This window comes from Cavia porcellus, unplaced genomic scaffold, assembly GCF_034190915.1.
Source record: "Cavia porcellus strain 051 isolate PalLab524CR breed Dunkin Hartley unplaced genomic scaffold, mCavPor4.1 scaffold_27, whole genome shotgun sequence".
NCBI lineage: Eukaryota > Metazoa > Chordata > Mammalia > Rodentia > Caviidae > Cavia > Cavia porcellus.
In genome coordinates, this window is record NW_026947510.1 from 10722823 (window position 1) to 10743942 (window position 21120).

The 21120-nt window shown below is 43.7% G+C and overlaps 2 protein-coding genes across 3 annotated transcripts in view; both read right to left on the reverse strand.

The window, feature by feature from the left end:
- St8sia6 (ST8 alpha-N-acetyl-neuraminide alpha-2,8-sialyltransferase 6) overlaps nt 1–10751 on the reverse strand; it is a 120170-nt gene extending 109419 nt beyond the window's left edge. For both annotated transcript variants that reach the window (XM_003462776.5, XM_023561936.2), the window contains exons 1-2: nt 10512–10751; nt 9906–10004 (exon numbers count right to left, since the gene is read on the reverse strand). In XM_003462776.5, the coding sequence (XP_003462824.1) occupies nt 9906–10004; nt 10512–10612 (200 nt within the window). In that variant the 5' untranslated portion in view covers nt 10613–10751. The remainder of the gene's footprint in view (nt 1–9905; nt 10005–10511) is intronic.
- Nucleotides 10752–17637: 6886 nt separating this feature from the next.
- LOC134473484 (endogenous retrovirus group K member 5 Gag polyprotein-like) overlaps nt 17638–21120 on the reverse strand; it is a 97741-nt gene continuing 94258 nt past the window's right edge. The window contains exon 2 of the mRNA XM_063237879.1: nt 17638–20973. Coding sequence (XP_063093949.1) covers nt 18434–20770 — 2337 coding nt within the window. The 5' untranslated portion in view covers nt 20771–20973 and the 3' untranslated portion in view covers nt 17638–18433. The remainder of the gene's footprint in view (nt 20974–21120) is intronic.

Sequence of the window (21120 nt, forward strand, 5' to 3'; positions counted from 1 at the left end):
TTCTACTTTCAAATCCATCTTTAATACCAGTTGCTTCAAGAAAATGTACAACAAGGGCAGAGGAAACTAATAAACACAGCCAAACACCACTAAGGCACCTTGGATTGAAGCTGAGATGTGACCCCTTCTCTGGGTATGAACAGCACTGTCTGAAGAACGTCAGCTTACAGGTCCTAAAAAGCAATGTCCCAGCCTCCGGTCAGAAAAACAATCAAGTGAAGCTAGTGGGTCCTCATATCTGCAGGCTCAAAATCCATGGATTTAACCAACCACAGGTGGAAAATATTGAGGGAGAAAAGTGCATCAGTACTAAACATGTACTGATTATACTTGACTTTCCCTAAGCGATACAGTATGACAATGATTTATACTGCATTTACATATATTATGACAAGGAATATATAAAGTATATGGAGGTGGGCATAGGTTACATGGAAATCTGCCATTTTATATAACGGACTTAAGCCCCAGTAGAGTTTGGTATTCACTGGGGCTCCAGTAACCCATTTCCCCGGGATTCCAAGGAAATTATAATGAAGTTCTGTATGACAGAAATAAAATCCCATGTCCAGTAACCTCTGATGCACAGGTGGGACACTCAGATATTATTTCCTCAGGAGCTGGTGCCCTATTCATCCACCCACCTTACAAAGTAGACAATGTCCTCCTGTCAATGCGCCCACAGCAGCCCAGGGATGACTGCAGCCCACGCTCTGAGAGGTCAGTGAGGTGACTCAGAAACCAGAAATGAAGGTGATGACAAGAGCCAGCCAGAGAGGCCACTGCAAACCCCACCACCAAGGAAAGTGAGGGACAAAGCAAGTAACCAGCGGACCAATGGCGGCCAAATCCCTCCAAATATTAAAAGCAACGAGTTGCGATTAAAACAGGATTCGGAGTAAGAAAGGAGGCAGAATGCAAAATTTCAAGCCTTCTTTTAAACTATTTCAAAAGTCAGGCTCAAAGCAGCTTTAGAGTGTTTTGAATTTTAAAAATCAGAGCACATCAGTATCATTACTTCTAAGAGCCAAAAAGCAGAGACCCAGAAGTGAAAAAGCTTTTACTCCTCTCCGAAATCAAATGTGACAGGCTGCCTCTCTTTGTGGGGCAGGGTGGAGAGGCAAGGCAGAGAGGGTCAAGGTGAGCTGCTCTGGAAGAGTATTTTTTATAAGGTCCCTTTCCAAATTCTGATTCACTCTCATCTTGCATTTCCTGAAGCCTGCAGTCACAATCCAAGTGTGAACATATACAACAAAAAAGTGTCAAATAAAAACATTATTACAACTTTTAGATATGACAGGAGACGGCAGACAGCACCTGACCTTCCCTATTCAACGTACACAAGTCTACACAAGATGACAAGCACACGTTTTAGGTGGCAACAGATTGGCTGCTACTGAAATTTGTCTAGTTCAGGGGAGAAATACTATTTAGAAGAAAGAATGCATGTGGAGGAATTATCAGCACTGGGTTAAATTTTCACCCCAGAAGTGGAACAAGTCCTGGGAGGAAAAACTAGAGAGACTGTGAGCCTCCTCCCATGGTCTGGTGCTATTTAACTGCGTAGAGAACCTGCCTAGACCAGAAAATCAGGTAGACTCTCCCACACAGGAAGGAACCCACTTCCTACAACAGGAAGGGCTGATCAATTGGTGTTGTACCAAACGTTTATTCATTACTCTTTCTACACACTCTTGAGAGTGTGCCTTGATAATACGTTACATTATATTATACTCACACTAAGGGAAAGGAGGAAGAGAGAAAAGGGCATCAATTAGTCATTACCCTGGCACATGAAGGGGCTGGCAGCTACCCAGGAAGCCCAGCAAGTTGAATGGTCTTGATATTTTAAGTGATACTTGTCGTACACCATTCCTAAGAGCAACACAAGTACCGGGATCACCCCGGAACACACACGCACTCTGAAAGGAATGGGAACAAGACAAGAGCGAAGAGGATCTCGCTCCTAAAATCTCAGATTAGCAAATACTCTATTGTGTGAGTGTGAGAATTTTTTGAATTATCAAATTTCAAAATATCAAAAATTTGTCGAACAGTTCTATACCCCACCTTATATAGGAGACTCTTTCACCACTCTGAGGTGGACAGCAAGATGACCCAAGTCCTATGGTCTGAAAAGCACAATGCCAAAAAGGCCTCCTCATGTGGGGATAACTAAATTAAAGATGATCAAGCAAATAACAACAAGCTATGGAAAGATTCTGCACTGTAGGAGAAGACGATCGCTTGTGAAATGCGAGGAAATATCATACTTTGGAAAAATAGTTACTACAAAAACAAAAGTCCTTTTGAGAAGAAAAAAACAAAAAGAATAAAAATGTAGTCATTGTACCAGTTTAGATAGGCCACAATCAGAGAACTGACACAATGGAAAAACAATTCAGTTACAAAGAGGGCACACTTGAGATACTATTCAAACAGGCAGAGAAAAAGGTCAAAGAGAACAGAGATTTGAAGGAGAAACAAAATCATTGACTTGGGCAAAGGGTTACAGTAGAGAGGGGAATGATAAACAGGTGAGGAAGACGGAAAATGAAGAATAACTCTTTAAAATACCAGCAGAATATCTGGGCCACATAAAATAATCCAACCTGAATTGGGTGTGGCGCTGCATGCCTGTAATCTCAGCAGTCTGGAAGGCTGCGACAGAAGAATCACAGGTTTGAGCTCAGCATGAACAGCTCAGCAAATAAGTGACAACCTGTTTATAAATAAATAAAATGGGCTGGAGATGCACAGTAGTTCAGGATGAGGCACCAGGTCTAATGCCTAGTGCCAAGCAAAGATAAATAAACAGAAAGAGGAGGGGGGAGACAGAGACAGAGACAGAGACAGAGACAGAGACAGAGACAGAGAGAGAGAGAGAGAGACAGCGACAGAGAGAGAGAGAGAGAGAGAGAGAGAGATCAAACACCATTTTTTTCAGATTTAAAACTAACTAAGCCAAGTCATTAGATGATTAAAAACGCTCAAAACCAAAACAGGACCACTATGTAGACACATTACTGTGACTCTCTAAGATTTTTAAATACAAAGGAAATATACTGTCAAGATCCAGTAAAACAAATAAGCCAACACATTACTTTAGGAGAAATGAAAATAAGGTTTATTTATCTTTCAGAGCTCCAAATGCCAAAAAATAGGCAATGGCTACAAAAGTTTTAAGAAATAAAAAAGTAAAGTTTTGATACATTTTGGTACTCGTGTAAAAACTTATCCAAAGTTTTAGAATGACTGTCATCTTTATTCCAAGGCCAAAACTTCTGGAAGAATTATACCAACTAGCCAAAAAGAAATACAAGCAAAGAGCTAAGAAATGGAAAGAGGATTATTTAAAATAGTAAAATTTTTTGTCCACTTTTTTTTCTTTTTGGTTTTTTTGAGACAAGGTCTTGCTATGTGGTTCAAGCTGGCTTTGAGCTCATTATGTAGCTCAGACTGGCCTTGAGCTCATGGTGACCCTCCTGCCTCAGCTTCCCAAGTGCTGGTATTACATATGTGTGCCATCATGCCCTGCTAAAATAGTAAATTTTAAGCACTGAAAAGAGAATATGATACTTTCACACTTTAAGCAATAACTTATTTCAAATTAAAAAATAATTCTCAAGAGAAATTAATTAAATTGCACTAGCTTATTAAATATCCTTCCTCTTTTGCACATACCAAAACAAATTCTAGATATATTAATTTTAAAATACTCAAATAAATATTTAAAAACTAGGGATCTACACTTATTTCAAGGTAGTAAACATACATACACTAAAAAATAGAATTGATAAATATAAAGGATATGACAGTAGAAAGACTGAAAAATATATAATAAATACACAAAATACAATTAAATATTAATAAAATAATTTAAATTTACAGTAAATGAAAGTTTTATACTTTTGACATCTATATGTGTGTGTATATATATATATCTTGTAAATCAGTAAGAAAACAGAATATATTAATGAAAACATAGACAAAGATACAAATAGCCAAGTTAAAAAATAAAGAGCAAATAAGCGTCTTAAAAGTTAAGCACAGTGGTAAACAAATAGAAATTAAGATAATTTTTCATATTGAGGATGAAATTGGAGGGGAAAAAAATGAGAAGAAATTTCAACACACAGAGTTGGGGCCGAAAATCACTCATACACTGCTAAGGGGGTAATCACTTGGACAGCCTTTGTGATAAATTGTTGGACACATAATAGCAACACTTTAAAATTTATTGTTTTCTGTGATATAGCCCCCACCACTGCTAGGAATTTATCCAAATAATCATGAGTGTGTGCAAAGGTCTAAAGTTATTCATATTACAGCATAAATCAAAATCAAAGATAATAAAAACCCCAATATATAAAAGGAAAGAATAAGTTAGAATATATCCATACATTCTACTACTATGCTCTAAAATTTGGGATACAAATACTAATGACATGAAGAAAGGTTCAGACACTAGTTTTTTTAAAAATTTTATTAACCTGTATCAAATATGCATACCAAAATTATTACCCATATGCATATAAATGATATTAAGAAGACGACAGCACAAATAATAATCATCTTTTGAGGTTAAAATCAGAGGCAATTTCCCTTTTCTTTGTGTTTTTTAAAAATCATACAATGAAACCCCTTCAGCGGCAGTCCCTATGACAATGTGAATTGGAACATAACATAACTGATGTCTGCCCCCTGCCTACTCCTAGTTCTCAAGTCTGGACAAGTCCAAGTATCTCTGCAAGAACAAAGAATCATAGGAAGGGTGTAGAGGTCATGAAGGGAGGAGGAGGGCAAACTGTAGGAAAACAAGAAAGTAAAAAGTGGGGCCTCCACTTCTAGAAAACTCCTTGTCCAATTACCCAGGTGGATCAAAGTAGGTACCAACTAAGCAGGCCATTCAAAGCAGCAGCAGTAGCTGCTGTCCAAAATGCCCCAATCAGTCACAGGTTTCTGAATCACCGTCGTAGATATTCAAATCAAACACATCACTGCCACTAAAAGGTACCCAATCACAAACAAGACCTGGATTGTTTCCAGGGAGAGATCCTGGAATCCCAAATTTGCTTATTATAAAGCTTATATGAACAACTTCAGAAGCCTTACAAAAATTCAGCTTCTCATTTCTAATAATTAAATATTATACCAGAGTTTTGTTGGCTTTCTCTAAATCAAAAATGAAACTAACATTAAGAACATTAAATTCACACTTAAGAAAAAATTTCTACCATTTAGAAATCTAAAAGTAATCAAACAACTATAAAGATAAAACCAAAAAAGTTAGATGTGATTATTAACAATTTAAAATATTTTTTAAATTTAAACTTCATGTATTCAAACTTAAGAAATGAATCCAAGACTGGTACTATATAGCTCATGGAAAGAGCACTTGCCTTGTGCACAGAAGGTCCCAGGTTTGACCCCAACGAAGAAGGGAAAAAACTAAAGGAAGAAAGAAAAAGAAAGAAGATTGACAGATTCCAAAGTCCCACTCAAAGGAAAATTCATAGTATCAAATGTTTTATTACACAGATGTTATAGCTTGTGTCCAGATGTCCCCCCAAAGCTTCTTGAGGTCACAGGTGGAGCTTTTCAGAGGTGGCTGGATCTAGGATGTGATTCAGGGATTAAGTGTGTGATGCTGGGATCAAGGGTGTGTGATTACTACGTTGATCCATTGATTAGTCTGACATAGTTCTGGTATGATAATAGAAAAGCCAGCCCTGTACATGACCACTACCTACTCTAAGGGTGTGCAGCCTGGATAGAGTATAAGAAGCAGAAAGAAGGTTGCCGTTGTCACTTGCTGCTGATTGCTTCTGTCTTGGTGCCTTCTGCCTGCTATGAGCTGTTTCTCCTTTGAGCAGCCCTTCTGCCATGCCTCTCTGCCTCGCAGCCAGCAAACTATGAACTGAAACCTCTACAAACTGTGAGCTACAATAAATATGTCCTTCTTTACCTTTGGTTGTCAGGTATTTTGTCTCCACAATGAAAACTGTAACTAACACAAAAGGAAAAGGAGAAAATTACAAAATAAGCCAAGCACATCAGTACTTCTCACCTCTAGAAGTGAGGTTGCCAAAGTTATTCCAAGAGGCTAGCATTACCCTGATACTAAAACTACACAAGGACTTAACAAAAGAAAGAAAGAAAGAAAGAAAGAAAGAAAGAAAGAAAGAAAGAAAGAAAGAAAACAAACAAAACTACAGGTAATTCCGTAATGAACATAGATGTAAACAGAATTCAACAAATTATCAAAAAGTTCATACATCACAACCAAGTGGTTTCATCCAGGGATGCAAGCAAGGATGGTTCAATATTGGCAAATCAATAAATGGAACTCTCCACATAAACAGATAGAGGATAAAAATCACGTGATCATTTCAATAGATGTAGAAAATGTGGTGATGTAGAGGGGACATGGGAATGGGGGACACGGTAGAGAGGGGAGAAGGGGAAGTAAAAAGGATCAAGATTCAATTGTAGGTATAATCATTCTGCACAGTAAATGCATTTATTTTGTATTATAAACATACTAATTAAAAAATAATAAATATATTAAGTATTCACTGTCAGATATCATGGTAGAGAAAAAGAATGTTATTTTTAAATTTAAAAGGTAACAAAACGAATTAGCAGAAATACATCAAAACTGAGAAATAAATCCCAAAGCTCACTGTTGACCAACAAAGCCAATGACAGACTTGGACAAAGTTTATTTGAAAGAGAAATAAGCCAGTGTAACAGAGTCATAGTTTGCAAGCTACGCTTTTCTTTTTTGTTTGCTATTCGGTTGCACAGGCTGGCCACAGTGTGAGTCTCCTGCTTCTGTCTCCCAGGTAGCTGATTACAGGTGCATGCCACCATGCCAGGTTTTTGCCTTCTGACTATGTGGCAGTCCACATCCTTCTGAAACATCCTTCAGGGGACAATGAAGATAACAAGGCTTTTCAGGGAAATAATTCAAGGATAAGGGTAAGGTAATGCTGGATAAGCAATACAGAACTCACTGCAACTTGAAGATATTTCCTAGATTCTTACCGACCTCTTTTAAGACACTGAACACCTTACTAGAAGACATCGCTCCTTGAGTTGCACTGGTCCTTCTCCTTTTGTCCCCACAATTTACCATTAAAGCTTAGACCTGAGTCAGGCCTGGAGGCCTGAGTCATAGCACAGAAAATATGATGGAGAGGAAAGCTCATACATTTCCAGTATTGCATAAAAATGGAAGAGAGATAAAGGCAGAGAAGGATTCAAGTTTGGAGAGAGAACAGGGGGAACAAAAACAAGACAACATCAAGAGGAATAACAAGAACAAGTAGGGATTTTGCCTCCTCTTCCCCAATTACAATTCTAGAAACATATCTAGAAACACAATCACAATTCTAGAAACACTCCTTAGGCAATCCCTGCTCTTGAAACTAATCTAACAGTGGGGTCTCATTTAATAGAAGAGGCCCTGATATTGAGTTTCCTGATTCCTTTAGGTTTAGATGAGGCCCAAGAAAAAGAAAGTTTTCTCCAGTGTCCTGAGAGGACTCATTCGTGGGCACTTAAGATGGCCAGGGAACACCAGCAGGGCAAACACTAAGGGAAAAGAACGAACCACAAGACACAGATGACCCGGCTGGCTGCTCACAGGGTATCTGGTCATCAGAGGGAAATAAATTCTGGAGATTAGCAGTCAAAGTAACCCATGGTCTTGAACTCCAACTCTTACCTCTCTGTACTGCTACATTACCTCTCCTTCATAAATCTACATGTCATTTTAAAATCAGAAAAGATGGAGAGAGTAATCTGAGAAATGCTACCAAAGAGAAGAAAAAGAGTTGCTTACTTTATAAGTATGCGCACACACACACACACACACACGTTACTTAGGATCTGTGAAAGGCTACACAGCAAGTACATCAACAATGTGGGATTCTAGATCTATGTGGTCTGGCTGCCCAATTTATTAACTCTTTGACTTTGGCTAAATTACTCCTTCAATGCTACAGTTTCTTCATATATAAAACAAGGATAATAGTTTCACTCAGTAATTTGTAAGTATTAAATGAGTTAATAAATATTAAGTGCTTAGCTCAATGTCTAGCTCATAAGAATTCATTAAGTGTTAGTTACCCTTAGCATCATTAAGAAGATGAGACCAACTACAGAAAAATCAAGGGACTGCAATTTCTCTACACAACCAAGCAGTATGGTGACTTACAATCCACACCTCTGCTACACAAATAATCAAAATCAAAAATGATAAAGGGCACATAAAATAGATCAAAAGGCAAAGAGGTTTTTTTTTTTTTACAAATACAGCTTTATGGTATGAAATGAAAAATCTTAATAGAACAAACCACATTCAATAAAGATATGAATTACCTATATTAGTTCAAGAAGTATGCCAAGTCAAAAAGAAGTAAGCCAAAAGAGGCAGAAAATTCATCAAAGAATTGTCTTTAAAAAGATCTAGGAACAGATCCTTTAATGAGTACAGGCTTTCGAACTTTCCCAAAGGGACAAATTGACTTGGAGAAGATGCAGTGCTCCCAGGTCACCAAGCAAACTAGGCCACCTGCGTATACGGACTGGCATAAAATGGAACTGTAGGCTAATATTTTTCTCAAAAACTTCCATTGCTGTAGGATTTATTTCCTGGCGCTGTAACATACTATGAAATTCCAAAGAGGGGACAGTGGCAGGTCACACTTTCCCTCCCTGTCAGTCTTTCATATACTTCCAGACCTTAGGGCCAGGCCAGATCCATCTGGGAGGAGCCTGCCAGTTATGCAATCAGGAAAGATTATGGTGGGTCCAAGTGCCAAGAATATACATAAGGACGCAGAGAGGAAACGGGACTCACAGGAGATAAAAGGAGAGACAGAGACCAAATACAAGATTACAATAAGAAAAGCAAAGTTAAGGCATGGAGGGGTTATGTTCAGAGGGCAAAAACATAAATGGCTTCAACCCTTCTAGGAAGGAATTGGAAATGTGATTTAGAAATCTTCAGTGCACCTACTCTGACTTAAGAATCCAACTTTATCAATGCATCCTGCGGAATTAATATGAAATAAAGATAAAGATTTACATACAAACATGGACGCAATAGAATTTTTGACAGCAAAACAAAAACAGAAAGCAAACCACATGTCTAAAAATGAGAAGAGTTAAACAGGGATATTTATATTATGAATTATGCAATAATTAAAAGTAATGCTTTGGAAAAATTTATCAGCTTGCACAAGACTATGATTGCTTAGGGGGAAGGTGGAACACAAATCACAAAGTAAAATCTCAATTATATTTTCTAAGTGTACATATGTAGGAATGATTACTAGAAGCAAACAGCCTAAAAGCAACTTGCATGTGGCATCTGAAGGGTGGGACTCTGAGTGAATGTTATTTCATTTTATATATTTCCCTATTGTCTTAACTTTCTACCCTAAGTTGTATTGCCTCTACAACCAGCAAAAACCATAAAAAGCAAATAATTGCTGCATAGGGATATTCATAAAAAATATAAGTTTTCACTCCCCTAGAACAAAAACATTCTTAGTACATAGAAGAATTCCATTCCTCCTAACAGGAATCTTAACACCGGAGCACTTTAAAGCACAGGAAATAAAATGCAAACAACCAAATCTCTCAAGACGACTAAGCGGCTCCTCCGGGGGTTTCACACTCAGCATCCATTTTTCAAATGTGGCTGTTTTAGTATCTGCCTCATTTTCGAAAAACACTAGCTTCAGGAAGCAGGAAGAGTTTTTGCTCCCACACAGCGCGCGCGTGTACACACACACACACACACACACACACACACACACACACACACACGCTTGCACACTCAGTAGTGTGGCCCCAGGCAGACAACCGGAGCACGTCCCGCCCCTCGGTACCTGTTTGTGGTGCGCGGAATCTGGGTAGCCGGACTCCGGAGCGTCCTCAGCGTGGCGGAGGTGCCGTGGGTGTCCGCCCTGCTTTCCTCCACCAGGATCCTGCAGGTCAGGGAGAAAACTTAAGTTGTTACACCTCGCGGGAAATCGCCGGCTGTCAGGCCGGGCGCCGCGCTCCAAGCCTGGCCAGGGTATCTTGACGCACCCTGACTCCCGTGCAGTACCCCACCCACGGACTTGGAGAAGCCTTAGGATGAGAAAGAAGGAAAATCAAGGACCCAAACAGAGAACCGGGTGCCTCTAGACACCCGACGGTGGGGCTGGTTTCGCAGCTCCCTCGCCCACAGTGATGCACGCGCGAGCCTCGCAACCCTCAAGGGTCCCTCTCCACCTCGCGCCGCGCCCACCGCACCCAGGGTCGCCTAGTCACAAGACCCTATATGCGCCCCACCCTCCAGCAGCCCTTGCCCCTCTCCTGTTTCCCCTTAGTGGCCAAAAGTCGGTGCGCTCCAGCCAAAACGCCGAGGTGCGAGCGAGGCTCCGGGGTGCACCGCGGGACGCATGCGGGGGCGCGTGGGACGCAGGGGTCGCTAGAGGGCTCGGGATTACCTGGCACGCGCGGGCGCGTCGGTGGGGCAGGAGAGCAGGCGCATCATCAGGAGCAACAGCAGGCTGGCGAGGAGGGCGAGCAGCGCGCCCCCCGGCCGCATCCTGAGCCACGGGCGCAGCCGTCGCCGCCAACGCTGCTGCTGCCCGGGCGAAGCGCAGCCCGGGCTGCCCGGAGTCGCTGCCGTCGCCACCACTGCGGCCACAGCCACGCACCCCCACCCTGGGATTCAAAGGCGGCAGCGAGGGGCGACGACGCCGCGCGCACCGGAGCCTCGCTTCTCCCTCTCCGGCCCGGGGCGCGGAGCCTGGCGCTCGGCACTCGGCTGGCTGATGACGATTCGCCGCGCTCGCCGCTTGTCCTCCCGGAGGCGCTCCGAGCGCTGCGGGCTCTGGTCTCTGCAGCCGCCGCCTGCCGCCGCGCGGGGTCACCTGAAGGTTGGGGCGCGCGAGCTCAACTCCGTGCTGATTGGGCTCCAACTTTTGGGCGCCTTTACCTTCGCTGGAGTCCCCGCGCGGGGCTTTTGGAAGCCCACCCAGCCCACTCAGTCGCACCCTGACTTGGTCAGCGTAGCTGCAGCCGAAACTGAGGACCGGGAGGGACAAGAGGAGAGAAAAGAAAGGGCCACTTCGCAAACTTTGCAAACTGTGGAGTCGCTCTGCTGTATCCTCCTCCTACGCTGAATGGCTGCCAAAGATTTGGTGTTTGCATGGCTCACGGCACTGCTAGAAGGCTGCGATTTTCTGTATCTTCAACGGATATTCGTGGAGATCAGGGACCAGAAAGCCCTTTGGGGTGGGCAGCTCTCCCCTTTCCTCTCCCCACCTGCTTTAATAACTTGTTTTATTGGAACATCTCCATGTCCACTACTTGGCGTCATCAGTGACTGTATAGGGCTGTGTGGTCTATGGCTACTTTTGCATTATAAAGGCAGAATTGAATAGGGAGGTGACAGATCCTATAGCTATTAAGGCCTAAAATATTTAGTCACACACTAAAGCTTCCAGAAAAGCTTTGCCTACTTTAGTTAAAGAGCGCATTAGCCTGAGGCTAACTCTGTATTTTGAGTTTCCACTCGAACTCAGAACCTAACTAAAATATATAAAGAAGATCTGAGTTCCAACCAATCACAGGCAAACAGGGTTCAGCCAGTCATACATAGCTAAACCCTAACCTCATCACACCAGGCTCAAAAAAGAGAGGTACTTAGCTGTAGCAAATCAGGTGGTTTCTCAACTATTCTGTGTTCGCCCAATAAAAGCCTCCTGGTGTTCGCTGGTTCTGAGTGCTTCCTGGTTCATGAGTTTTTCTGTACACCAGTTAATTGCGCTGAATTTAATTTGTGACAATTTTTTCTGAATCTTTGTGTCTTTCTAAAATTCATATGTTGAAAGCCCAATGTACTGTCATTTGAAGGTGGGGTCTTTGGGAGGTGATGTGGTCATAATGGATGATAATAGGAGGGATGGATCCTTCATGATGGGATTAGTGCCCTTCTAATGCAGGAAGATGTTTGCTTTCTGCACATAAAGCCAGCAGCTTTCCTCAAAGTAGACCCTCTCAGGAACCTGGCTGACTTCAGATTTAGCCTACACAACTTTGAAAAGTAAATGTTTGTTGTTTTAGCTGCCCACTTCATGGTGTTGTTACAACAGCTGAAACTAAACTACAGACTCCTGGTTTAGATCATATAGGTCACTGTAATTTATTGGTTAGTATCCCTTTTATCACAAAAAAAGAGATACAATGATGATGTTATGTATTCTGGCTGTGTGATTTTTTGTTTCGAAATGGGACTCAGCTCTTTGAGCCTTAAGCTACCCTGTCCACAAGTAGCTGGTGGACTGCCCAACCCCCACCAAGCAACGTTCCCAGGTTTTATTCCTCAGATCAATATATTATGATCTTTGTAGCGGCTATAAGAGGATCATTGGCCCATTCATTCTACTTTTGTATAGATATGGTATCTTCCCCCAAAGCAACCCTTAGACTCTTATGTCTTAGGAATGTCTTAATAAAGTTAGTTTGCAAAAAGTTTAAACTAAAAAAACATTTAATACATTACTTTCCCAAGTCACAAATTGATCCGGCCTGCGGATCAATCTATGGGTCTCAACCTGGAGAGGGGATCGGGGATGGGGGCAGGACAAGAGAAAAGAGAGATGGAGACAGGATGAGATTCCAATCGAGTCTCGTTTATTTTCAAAATGGTTACAACTTATATAGGGTGGGGGCGGGCCATAGGCAGGAAGAAGGCTTAATCTGATAGGTCATCATCATATCCGGATATATGATGTAAGCAGGAGAGGATTATGGGTAATGTAGGCAGGCTGAAACAGGAAGTTTGCTTGTCATGTGCATTGCAGGCAAGGGGAGGATCATGGGAAATGTAGGCTGACACACAAAATGCCCTCAGGCAGGAGGGGCAGGGCAGCAGCAGCTATTTAAAACCGCTCCCTACATCTCCTCCCTTATTATTATATATATTTTTTGGAACATGGCAGGCCCTGGGAGGACAGCGCCTGCCTTGGGTCAAGGACTCCTCATATGAACCCAATCGAGCCTTACCCGTCATGGGCCTGCAGGACAGCTGTTGGTCCTGGACCTGTCTTAGGTGGCCGATTGGCATTACATATGTGTCCTAGTTGCCCGTCTCTGACTGCCTGTCCAGTGCCTCAGGGCGTCTGGGCCACAGCATCATGTGGGCCGTCAGTGGGTGAATTTTCCCGATAAGTTTGTTGTTCTGCCATTTCCAACCGATGGTAATATACCTGAATGGGCTTTGCCATAAATGTGTCAACCTTGTTATTAATGTTATTAATGAGTGTCATGATCCTCTGGAAAACACAAGGTCCTACAGTAAGCAGCAACAGCAAGGCAGTTAGGGGTCCCAAGAGGGGGGCAATGTAAGGGGAGAGATCCTCCCACATGGAGGAGAAGGTGGTTGCTCCGATGCGCTCCTTTTCTCTCTCTTCGAGGTGCTCTCTCAGTTTATTCATGGACTCTTTGACCACTCCCGAGTGGTCAGCATAAAAACAACACTCTTCCTTGAGGGCTGCACATAAGCCACCCTCCTTCATAAACAGGAGGTCTAGTCCTCTTTTATTTTGCAGGACTACCTCAGATAGAGACGTCAGGGACGCCTGTAGAGCTGTCACAGATGCTTCTATTTCTTTTAAATCCTGATCCACTGCTGCCTGTAATTGAGCTAGATGCTTATCTCCCAACACTAGAGCTGTGGTCCCTGTCCCTATTCCCGTTGCTACTCCTAACCCTAGTAACACAGCTAAGGTGAATGTCACAGGTTCTCTTTTAGATATATAGCTGGTCTGCGATGCCTGGAGGTAGTAGTCTCCTGGGTGGAAGGTTATGCGTGGAAGAACCTGTACAAGAACACAAAAATCTGTAGACTTGTTAAAAACAGCAGTTGCTATACAGGGTGATAGGCCAAAATTGCAGGCCCAAGATGTTCCTGGGGGTGGAATGAGGTAATTATTTGGCTTGAATTTGGAATGAAGTTGGGCACAGAGTTGTGCTGCCAGTGCTGGTGGATGGCTGGAATCCCCAAGACAAGTTCCTCTACCTGAGACATCAGGGAGAGTCAGCTTGTGGTGATTGTTCCAGTCACAGGCAGATGAGCTAGAAGAACTGATAAAGGTTAAATTGAGGGCCTTTCCTTCATAATATGGGGGAGGAGCAGCCAAGCATAACCAACATGATTGGGTGAGATCAGGTTGGGTATGATTTAAAGCCATGTATGCTCCTTTGATCAAACTGAATAGGTTAGAATGTGAATATTGAGGGGCAGGTATATGAACTGTCTGGTGTAGCGGAGCTTGAGAAACTGTTATGGCTGAGGGACTTACTGTGGTTATTTGAACAGCAGTAACAGGATCTGTATTGGGCTGATTGTATTTTGGATTTGGATAATATTTTGGCTTTAGAGCAAAGTTTGGGCCTATGGGCACAACTGAAGTCTGTAGGGGAACCTTTTTTATGAGAATAAGATTTCCCCTGTCTTTACCTGACTCATAAATTCTCAGTCCCCAGGTGCGTCCTATCAGCCAACCTGGGTCCTCAGGAGTGGTGACAGTGACGTTTAGAACCTGACAGGATCTTTGATAGGCCAGTGGGTAGTCACCTAGGCTGCACCCCGGCGGCCCCCATGTCAGTTTAAGGTGTTTATCGGGGAAGGCAGGTTGCCACCCTGTTGCAACTGTTTCACAGCCCCAATAAGCACAAAAATATTCTCCCGGGGAATTACAATATGATCTGCCCCCGGTTGCTGCGGGGCAAAGGTAAAAATGGCTTTGTTTGGGACATTGGAGCCCTGGGAAGAACCAACAGGGTGTGGGCGCAAACCATGGACTTCCTGATCCTATCCAAGTCAAAACCTTTTTTTCGTTGTTCCAGCGGCTAAGCTCCCATTTCCAGGGTCGATGGGGGTTGCTGTCCATTAGATGTAGTTGTGTCACAAGTCCAACGATGATCCATAAGATTTTGACAAGTCGCACCATCTGTAAGAGAACACAGGGAGTTGTGCCTCAGGAGGAAATTTTATTCCTGGGCGTCACATTGGGTCCTCGATGAGGAACTATCTATTTGTTTTATAAGCCTTTCAGGGAGCCATCTAGCTCCTTTTTCCTGTTTGGAATAAATGCATACAGAGCCTCGTCCCCAGATGAGGACTGGGTCTGGACCATTCCATGTGTTGGTCAGGGGATCTCTCCAGAGAACAGATGCATATTGCGTGGCTGTCTGTGTGTGCCAGAAGCGAGATGCTGCAGAGTAGCCTAAGGCATCTAGAGATAAAAAATTTAAAATAAAAAGAGCATGTGAAAGAATATTTTTAGGAGAACCTCGGGTTGGATACCAGGTTCCTCTTTTTATCTTGTCTATGGTAGATTTGAGGGAACGATGTGCACGCTCAACAATGCCTTGTCCTTGAGGATTGTAAGATATACCCGTGGTATGGAGAATATTAAGGCATTTACAAAATTTGGCAAAAGAGGTACTAGTATAGCCTGGTCCATTGTCCGTTTTGAGTTGTTGAGGACATCCCAGAACTGAGAGAGCTGATAGCATATGGGCTATAATATGTTTAGTAGCCTCTCCAGTCTGGAGTGTGGCGAAGATGAAACCACTGAATGTATCAACACTTACATGTATATATTTTAGGTTGCCAAATTCATTAAAGTGAGTGACATCCATCTGCCATAAGGCATTGGGGATCAAACCTCTCGGGTTGACTCCCAGATGCTGAACAGGCAAGTGAACAGCACAAGAGGGGCAGTTTTTTACAATTTGTCTGGCTTGTTCCCGAGTAATTTTGTGGAGGAGGCGAAGGGTCTGAGCATTGAGATGGTGTAGCTGATGAGCCTGTTGAGCCTCAGATATCTTGGAGTCATCTATAGGCCCAGAGTGGGCCATGAATACCTGTGTCCGTGTGGCAGTATCAGCCAAGTGATTTCCCTGTGTAAGGGGACCTGGGAGGCTAGAGTGAGCTCGTAAGTGGCCAATGAAAAACTTATGACTGCGAAGCCGAATCACGTCCTGTAATTGTTTGAATAGGTCTGCAGCTGGGGAGGCATGGCTTATGTTTGCAACAGTTTCTAATAATGGAACAGACTGAGCGAGGTAGGCACTATCGGTGTACAAATTGAAGGGTTGGTTAGGATAAGCAGTGAAAACTGCAAGAATGGCCTGTAATTCAGCTAGCTGTGCGGAAGAGGTGTTTGTCTGAAGGGTAAAAACATTGTCTTGGCTTACATAAGCAGCCTTGCCAGAGGAGGAGCCATCAGTAAAAAACACTAGGGCATCAGAAAGGGGCTCTGAAGCTGTGATTTTGGGGAATACAAATGGATGACGGTTAGCAAAATCAACTAACTTATTTGGAGGGTAATGGTTATCAATGGTTCCTGAGAAGGAGGCTATAGCAATAGGCCATGCCTCAGTGGTCTGAAGTAACCAGTCCACTTGATCTTTGGTGAAGGGTTGAATGATAATATCTGGTTCTTTTCCATAATAACATTTTCCTAGCCTTCTGCCTTGAATTATCAGGTCAGAGACTGCGTGGTAGTAAGGCAATAATACTCTCTTTGGGGAAACTGACAAATGAAGCCACATAAGAGGAGCCTGTTGCCAAAATACTGCCGTGGGAGAAAGTTTTGTATTAAAAATGAGATAATGCAGTGGCCTATTATAATCTATAAATGAGACAGTTTGTCGAGCAATAGCCTCTTCTACTGCATGGAGTGTTTTTCTAGCATTAGGTGTAAGCTCTCGAGGGGAAGTTGGGTCAATGTCTCCTCGGAGGATCTCATAAAGGGGTTGCAGGTCATGTTTGGTCAATTTTAAATAGGGCAAAAGCCAATTAATATCACCCAGAAGCTTTTGAAAATCATGAAGTGTCTTAAGGCCATCAAGCCTTAGCTGAGGCTTTGGAGAAAACACCTGAGTGCCTCGTAACTGAAAACCCAAATATGTATATGGGTCAGTAAGCTGGACCTTGTCAGGGGCTATTTGAAGCCCAGCCTTTTGTAAGGCAGCTTGTAATGCCTGGTAACACTGTAAAGTTTGGTTTTGACTCTCTCCCGCCAAGAGGATATCGTCCATATAATGGGAGATATATATATCTGGCCAATGATCTCTAACTGGCTGTATTGCAGCCGCGACAAAAGACTGACATAGCGTTGGAGAGTTTGCCATACCTTGTGGTAAGACCCGCCATTGAAATCTCTGCATAGGGGCTCTAAAATTAATTGATGGAAGACTGAAGGCAAAACGCTTTTGGTCATTTGGATGTAAAGGAATAGAAAAAAAGCAATCTTTAAGATCAATGACAATTTTAAAAAATCCCAGAGGAATGGCACTGGGTGAAGGGAGTCCTGGCTGCAGATGTCCCATTAAGACCATGGTCTTATTTATTGCCCTAAGGTCTTGTAGCAGCCTCCATTTCCCTGACTTTTTCCGAATAACAAAGATGGGTGTGTTCCAAGGGGAATCACTGGGGACAATGTGGCCCGCATCTAACTGGTCCTGCACCAGCTGCTGTGCAGCTGCGAGCTTTTTAGAGGTAAGGGGCCACTGATCGACCCAAACAGGTTTGTCTGATAACCAAGTAATCTCTTTTGCATGGGCCGCAGGAAGGTCAATGACCCCTATTGAAAATGGCCTAGGCCTGCTTTAGAGGGGTTTGGAGTTGGGGAAATAGGCACTTTAATGCCTGAGCCTCGTTTGCCTAAACCTTGATTAGGAAGGAAGCCCTGAGTGAGCATTTGTTTGGTGACTACAGCATTGGGACTGCCCATCATCATTCCCATTTGAGTTAGCAAATCTCTGCCCCACAAGTTAAGGGGTAGCCCTTCTATAATATAGGGCTGTATGTGCCCCTGATTGTTTTCACTATCATTCCAGGTAAGTAGACTGGCACTACGTTGTGGATTTTTAGATTGTCCAATCCCTTGTAAATGCGTCATAGTGGTTTCTAAGGGCCATGTGGGAGGCCAGTCCTCCTTTCTAATGACTGTTACATCAGCACCTGTATCTATGAGCCCTGAGAAACTTTTCCCATTAAGCAATAAAGACATAAGGGGTTTGTCTTTGGAAATGAATTGAGCCCAGTATATATCTGAGGATCCAAGGGAGGAATTTCCCCTGTAGGAAGCCACAGCTGCATTAGAAGTTTGAACTAAAGGCAGCAGCACCAACTGAGCAATACGTTGTCCTTGGCTAATGGAAACTAGGCCAGAGATAGAGGATACCATGACAACAATTTCGCCAGTATAGTCGTTATCTATGACTCCTGGAACAACTTGTAACCCTTTTAATATTGTGCTGCCGCGTCCAAGAATTAACCCACAAGTGTCTTTGGGAAGAGGGCCATAAATCCCGGTGGGGATGGCCTGTACTCCCATGTCAGAAGCTAATACTGTATTGGAGGCGGAACAGAGGTCCAGTCCTGCACTTCCTGGCGTGGCGCGGAGGAGGTTAGAAATGGATTGTTTTGTGCCTGGTCTTGTTGTGCCTGGTTGTTTTGTAGTGGGACAAACCTTAAAGCCCCGGAGGTCTGTCTGAGGGTGGGGGTCTGGGGCTGACCCCCAATCCCGTTTCCCTGCTGGGGGAGGGGATTGCCATCTGCATCTGTCTTTGACCTGCATTCGTTAGCCCAATGATATCCTCTTCTGCATTTTGGACATAGACTTGTAGGTTTTGGCCTTGAATTATTGTACTGAGACTTTTGGGCCATAGGGCAGTCTCTGACAAAATGGCCTGTCTGATCACATTTAAAGCATTTGCCATTATTTGTTTTCCCTCCTTGCTTGTGTGCGAGGAAGATTTCTTTTACAGCTGTAGCCATAGCTAAACCTTGATGATAGGCGGGGCCTATGTCAGCACACAAGCGAATATAACCCGAAAGGTCCTCTTTTTTTCTATAGGGTTTGATAGCAGCCTGGCAGGCAGGAAGAGCATTTTCATAAGCCAGTTGCCTAACAAGGCCAGTGTTATCTTCGGTGGTGCCGAAGAGACACTCAGTTGCCTGTAAGAGGCGATCAACAAAATCAGAGAAGTGTTCCTCAGGTTTTTGTTTTATTTTTGTCAGGGAAGAAGCAGCTCCACCAGAGGGGAGCCTTTGCCATGCTCTGCTTGCTGCCAGGGTGATCTGAGCAAAAAGACCTGCCTCATATCGCATTTGGGCTTGTTGTGTGGCATATCGGCCTGTTCCCATCAGCATGGGAAGGGTGTAATGATTTTTCCTGTTAGTATTGTCTTTAGCTAAAAGTTCACATTGGTCTTGGAATTCTACCTTCCAGAGCAGATAGTTGCCCCCTGAAAGTGTAGCTCTGGCTAAATCTCTCCAATCATTAGGCGTAATCCAGCCTTGGGTTAAAGAATCCAAGACCGCAAGGGTGAAGGCCGCTGTGGGACCATATTGAGATACTGCTTTTTTTAATTCTTTTAGGGCAGATACTGGGAATGGTGCATGGGCCCTATTGGCTCTCAGTGCTAGGGCCGATTGGTCTGTGTCTGTAACACTGCTATGCGAGTCAGAGTCATTTTCTTCCTCACTATTATCAGTTTCTATATCTCGTCTTTGTAGACGTGGTGGCTGTCTTTTTTTATTTCCCCTAGTTGTGGTAGTAGCTTGTATTTTATCTCTTTCATGTTCCTGACTTGGGGATTGAGTCCCGCGTCTAGTTCGCCTCCTTTGTCTCCCCCTTTCCCTAATTGATTTAATGTCGCCCTCTTGTGGACTGGCACTAGCTTGGGTGGGTTGAGTTGTCTCCCCACCATTGTGTAAGTTATCGTCACTCGCTCCAGCTTGGGCAACTTCTGTTACAGGAAACAATAAGGGATGTGTTACTCTCAAGGCCTCTGTATTGGGAGGGCAGGCAGTCTCTGTAACTGGGAACATCATTGTGGGCTGACCACCTGGTGACCCTGAGATAGGCGCTATCTTAGAGAGTGGCAGGCCCGTGACGGCCATCGTTCTAGGGGGGTTTGCATGCAAAGTTTGGAGCTCTAAGGAAAGCCTTTGTATATCCTTAGTCAGCTGAACCTGCTGTTGTAAATCATGAAATTGTTCCTCTAATGAGAGAAGGGCAGAAGACGGACCGGGTGGTCGCTGAAAACTGGTGGGTAGTTCTGCAGCAGCAGGAGCCATAACCCGGGGGGAATAGTATTGGGCAGCCTCTTCTGCTAATTGTGACCAATCAACTTCCTGGCCACTGGAAAGGTCAGGGTAAATAGGGCGGTATGGAGGAGGGGCCGTGGCGGCGCCATTTTGAGGACCCTCGTGGTCTCCAGACAAAGGGAGTGTCGGCACATCGCCATCTTGAATAGGCTCTGGGATCTCAAGGACAACAGAGCTGGGAGGGCTGGGTGCCTTAGATAAGACTGGTGGTGGCGGAGTACAATTGCGGGAGGCAGCTAACGCAGCCTCACCCTGGGCAAGCGTCTCCGCGAGCTGGGGATCTGCGTGACGTTGTGCCAGCAGCTCAGAGATTAAAGTCCAATATGAAAAAGCAGTTACAGGAACCCTTTTTGGACCAAAAACTTCATAATAGTCCTTAAGAGCATCTCCTACTCTATTCCACCTGTTTAAATTAATCGTACCCTCTAGGGGGAACCATGGACACACTGAATGTATGAACTGAAAATACTTTATTAGTTCTTTTGTCTTAACCTTGATCCCTCTAATCTTGAGAGCCTCCCTGAGGCCAGTCACGAACAATTCGTGCTCACTGAGTGCTTGTCCCATGTTAATGCCGTTCACCTACCGTGATTCAGGCGAGACGTAAGGTGGCCGTCTGCACAGATCACAGGACCAATGTCCTTGAATCAGTCACGCTGGCCAGCGCTTTACTCCTGTGAACGGTCCCGCGTCGTTATCCCTCGTGCCAGGTGAGGTCCCTTCGTGGTCGCCACTTGATCCGGCCTGCGGATCAATCTATGGGTCTCAACCTGGAGAGGGGATCGGGGATGGGGGCAGGACAAGAGAAAAGAGAGATGGAGACAGGATGAGATTCCAATCGAGTCTCGTTTATTTTCAAAATGGTTACAACTTATATAGGGTGGGGGCGGGCCATAGGCAGGAAGAAGGCTTAATCT